At 36.6% G+C, this 5,340-nt stretch overlaps 1 protein-coding gene across 1 annotated transcript; it reads left to right on the top strand.

Annotated features, from left to right (window-relative positions):
* Window positions 1-1,118: 1,118 nt before the first annotated feature.
* LOC144376841 (olfactory receptor OR51C1-like) lies at window positions 1,119-2,063 on the top strand. Its single transcript, XM_078045118.1, has one exon. It carries the CDS (start codon window positions 1,119-1,121, stop codon window positions 2,061-2,063), a length of 945 nt encoding a protein of 314 aa, XP_077901244.1.
* Window positions 2,064-5,340: the final 3,277 nt, after the last annotated feature.

The following is a 5,340-nucleotide window of genomic DNA, read 5'->3' as shown; positions in this document are numbered from 1 at the left end:
AGTTTCTTCAGTGTTTTTATCATGGATAAGTGCTGAATTTTTTCAGAAGCTTTCTCTACCTTTATTGGGATGACAATGTCAATGTGAATTTTGTCCTTATTTATATTTATATGGTGAATTATATTTATTAAATTTCATGAAATAACTATTTTGGCAATCCTGGGATAAAGCCAACTTCTTAATATGTTGTTGAATATGATTTGCTAATGTTTTATTAAGGATTTTTGCATCTAAGTTCATCAGCAGTGTTGGTCCATAGTTTTTCTTTCTTTCTTTCTTATTTTTTTGATGCACTCTTATCTGGTTTTGGCATAAGGGAAATTATTGGCTTTATAGAATGAATTTGGAAGTGTTATGTCCCTTTCTATTTCATGGAATAATTTGAAGAGTGTTGATACCCATGTTTATTGCAGCACAATTCAAAATAACCAAAATATGGAATCAATCTAGGTGTCTAACCATGGATGAATGGGAAAGAAAATGTGGTGTATATATGCACAATGGAGTTTTATTCAGTCATAAGTAAAAGTAAAATTATGCGATTTACAACAAAATGGGTGGAACTAGAGACTAATATGTTAAGTGAAATAAACCATACTCAGTTGGGCGCAGTGGTACATGCCTATAATCCCAGTGGCTCAGGAGACTAAGACATGAGGATCACAAGTTCAAAGCCAGCCTCATCCACTTAGTGGGGCCCTAATCAACTTAGCAAGACCCTTTCTCAAAATAAAAAAAAAAATTAAAAAGGACTGGGGATGTGGCTCAATAGTTAAATGTCCCTGGGTTAAATCCCTGGTTAAAAAGAAAAGAAAAACAAAACAAAACAAAAAACAACAAAAGCCAAACTCAAAAGGTCAAGGGTCAAAAATTACATGTTTTCTGTCCTATATGGAAGTTAGAGAGGAAAAAAAGTAAAAGAAAGGTGGCTGGGTGGAAATCTCATGATCAAAGGGAGATCAGGAGAGGAAAAGGACCAGAAGATAAAAGCTAAAAGGACGTGGTAACTAATGATCCTATAATTGTATGGTATGTCCATGACAGTGAAAACATTTTTCTTCCCTTTTATTATAGGGTATGGTCCTTTTTCCCAAGGATACCTGTTTCCTTTGGTCACCATGTCACCCTTCAACCAGAGCATTTTTCACCCTGCTGTCTTCTTCCTTACTGGCATCCCTGGTCTTGAAGCCTCTCACATCTGGATCTCCATCCCATTCTGTTGTCTGTATGCCATTGCCATCTCTGGGAATGGCATGATTCTATTTGTCATCATCACTGAGTCGAGCCTCCATGAGCCCATGTACTATTTCCTCTCCATGTTGTCCTTCACAGATCTAGGTTTGTGTCTATCTACACTGGTCACCATGCTGGGTATTTTCTGGTTCAATGCACGAGAAATCAGCTTTGACACCTGCATTAGCCAAATGTTCTTTATTCATGGCTTCACGTTCATGGAGTCCTCAGTACTCCTAGCAATGGCCTTTGACCGCTTCATTGCCATCTGTAACCCTCTGCGGTATTCCATGATCTTGACCAATTCGAGGATCATCAAAGTGGGTTTTGCAATCATTATCAGGGGCACAACAGCCCTAGTGCCTTTACTGCTGCTCCTTAAGCGTCTGTCTTTCTGCCACAGTCATGTGCTCCACCATTCCTATTGTTTCCACCCTGATGTGATGAAGCTTTCATGCACAGACACAAAGATAAATAGTGCATTTGGCCTGGCCATTGTCATCTCTACTGCTGGTCTGGACTCTGTGTTAATCCTTCTCTCCTATGTTCTGATTATCCGTTCTGTGCTCAGCATTGCATCCGTAGAGGAGCGGAAAAAGGCTTTTGGAACCTGCATCTCCCACATCAGTGCTGTTGCCATCTTCTATATCCCCATGATCAGCTTGTCCCTGGTGCATAGATTTGGGAAGAATGCTCCTCCTATTGTGCACACTCTCATTGCCAATGTTTATCTGCTCATCCCTCCTGTAATGAATCCCATAATCTACAGTGTGAAGACAAAACAAATTCGCAAGGCTGTGCTTAAACTATTTATTCCCAAGGTAGTTTAGGCAAGTTTTAGAGTATCCCATTTTTGGAATTTTCCCCTAACCTATGGTTGATTATTTACTAGTGTGAGTTACCACTGTACTTTGAAAAAATCTATAAATTCATGTTTTTCTCTCTTCTGATGATAAATTGATTTACTATTTACACAGTTTTAGATTATGGATTCTTTGAATTCAGGAACTTCATCTTGGATCCTTCTGACTATGTGATACTCTACCTGGACCAGTATAGGACTATGATTAAAATTGTCTGTAAATATGGACAAATGAATTCATGCTTTATAGGTCCAGACTGTCTCAGTCCTTGTAGAGTGTATAGCTATTCAAGATATGTCCCATATTATAGATAAGTAAGAACAGGATTGCTTTCAGTAATTCCTATAGTTTATTAGTGATGATTATTGTTACCCAAATAAATAATTAATGACTGAGGAATTCAAATAAGTGCAATAATTAAGAACAAACATGAATGAAGAAATACTTTTCTAATTCTTATAAGAATCCTTGGAATTACTCTGAAAATGGATTAATATTTTAATTATATAAGTGACTCATCATCTAAATATGCGGCTAAAGGAAAAAATCACTCTGATTTTATCAGTACAACTGTACACATATAATGAATTCTCATACTGTGCCTAATTAGTATATAATTATATTAATTATAACGTAATTAATACACTAACCAAAATTTTTAAATGTTTAAGGAGATATAAATTCTAAACACTGGTTTGAATATTACACATTGTATATTTGTACTGAATTATCACCCTATATCCCCAAAATATAGACAATTAAAATAATAATTAATAGGATATAAATGCATATTGTAATCACTGAATTCTATTTAGTTGTGAGGTCTGGAGGTAGGAAACTCAGTTCCATTATCTGCATCATCTATGCAAAGATCTGAAATTATTAGATATGTCAAGTGCTTCATGAAAGAATAAAGAATATTTTTTTGTTCTGGGTGAAGTATAAGTAAAGAGACTTCTAAGAATTTTATAGAATCCACCCAAATAGTATTGTAAAAAGACAAATTTATCACATGGAATTTGTAGTCTGTAGGGATGAGGGGTGAGCTCATGGAAATAACAGTTGTTATTGTTTCCAGGTTTTTACAAATTTAATTCAATTTTATCAGGAAATAGATGAAAGAATAGAATACTGGTTCCTTCATGGAAACTATAAAAATAGAGTAGATATAATGAAGTTAAGGGGATAGAAGTCACAAACTTGAAGGAACCCATGGGAGCACCATACTCTGGGCCACAAAAAGCTCCCCCAGGAGTTTGCTGATTAAGAGATGTTAGGCAGGCTGAGACCTGGCCCCTAATATAAGCCACCCATTCCTGAGCAACACACTTCTCTGCTTCTCAGGTCCCTTCCTGGAAGGCAAGGCAAGAAAGAGCACATCTCTACCTTGTGTAAGTGAAACTGCTACATTCAGGGGAAACATTAAGCTCTTTCTACATTCTCTTTCTTTTAAGAATCTGGAGGGCTTTAATAACTTCAAAGAGCTCTCCTGGGTGCCTAAGAAAAATTGTGGGAAGCTCTTTCCTGAAATCTCTAATTTTATGAGGCACCTTATTTAACCAAGGAGGCTCAGTTGTTCTATGTGCCATTTTTCTTTCTGCTTAAAGCAGCTTAATATATCCATGCCAAGTGTGAGTTTTCAGTTAGTTGTACCACATTTTAAGGTTGTGACCTAAGGTGAGCTGCCACTGTCCCCACCATCCACAGCTACCATCATTTTCACCTTCATCACCACTGTTCATATTCTAAGAAGTAGTCAGCATATGAGGTGATTTCCAAATGATAATCTTATTGAATTTTTCCATGCCAATGGTGAGCTACCAATTTCAGAGACTTGGAATCATTTAAAGAGCTCCATCCTGCTGGGTTCAAAGACAGAAGTTGACCCAGGTTTGCCTGATCTTATAACCATACTGCTGACTCCATAATCAAAGAAGAGAGAGAAGTCAAGTTCAAAGAAGAGAGAGAAGTCAAGTTAGCTCTGCACAGAACAGGCATATTGTTATCATATGAAGTGAAACACTTTCAATAATTGGGGGAGCATGCCAAAGTTTATCCTCCTATGACAGGGAAGAGTTTTTCATCAAAAACCCCAATAGGAACACACACACACACACACACACACACACACACACACACTCACACACACACACTCATGTACACCTCATTTTATGGAAATGGAGGAAAGCTTGGTGATATGTAATTTCAGGCCCTGCAGCCTGATTTAAACAAATGAAACTGAAAAATTTTGAAATTTGAGATGTTTCTAGAATCCTTGTTCATCTTGCAACTCTTGGATTAGAATTATTTTGAAAACATACCTTGCCTGTTCACAATTTTCCAGATAAAGTGCAGCACCAAGATGTGATGTTGAATGAGGAACGATATAATAATTTGGTGAGAAAGGCATATTTCCAAATAACTCATTGTCACACCATGAAACAACCCCTATTCTAGATATATAAAATGCTATCAGTTTAGAGGAAGACAGTTTCTTTTGACTTGATTTAGTTAGTAAGGGTGATGCCACTGTTTGCTTCCTGAAATAGACAAATTTATAATAAATTTATATGTGGTTCTGTAAATCTAAGAGTGAATAAAGAAAAGGAACACAAATCAATAATTGCAGAGCACACCAGTGTGAAAGAACTTCCTCCATTTGATATTGTGATGATATAAGGAAAAAAACAGGTTGAATATATCACAATGTTTCTTGAGGTATTCAGGCAGGGAGGTCATTGTGGATTAAGACATTAATCAGACTGAGAAGATATTTTTGGCTGCGATAAAAAGATAGAGTCTGACTTTATGTTGAAGTCAATGAAGGGTTGTATGAGGAATATGAGGATGTATTTTCTAAACACGTTACCAACATTCATGAAAGGAAGGTCAAAAACCTTTGAAACATAGTGAAGTGAAATTACTTGTGCACATATTAATGGACGTCCTGAAAAAAACTGATGAGAGTTTCATGTAAAGTAATGGTGATGGAACTGGAGGATGAATATAGGTATCCCAGGGACATTGCAGAAGTTGAACCTATGAACATTTGGTGATTGTAATGCCTTGGCAGCTGTAGTGGGCAGAATTCTCACAGCACCTCAAAAATTAATACTCACTGTGGTGCACTTGCATGAATGTTAACCATCACTTTAATATCACTGGGGCCTCTGAGTGTGGTGGAATATCATTTGTGTGAGTATGTGTCAAAAGGTTTTATAGATGCAAATAAAGTCCCTTATTA

The sequence above is a fragment of the Ictidomys tridecemlineatus genome, chromosome 4 (genome assembly GCF_052094955.1).
Source record: "Ictidomys tridecemlineatus isolate mIctTri1 chromosome 4, mIctTri1.hap1, whole genome shotgun sequence".
In the NCBI taxonomy this organism is placed as follows: Eukaryota; Metazoa; Chordata; class Mammalia; order Rodentia; family Sciuridae; genus Ictidomys; species Ictidomys tridecemlineatus.
Note: the sequence above shows the minus strand (reverse complement) of the source record. Positions and strands in the feature narration are given on the sequence as shown.

What these genes read in the sequence shown, in the direction of transcription:
- LOC144376841 (XM_078045118.1), top strand. Translation starts at nt 1,119, where the DNA reads ATGTCACCCTTCAACCAGAGCATTTTTCACCCTGCTGTCTTCTTCCTT.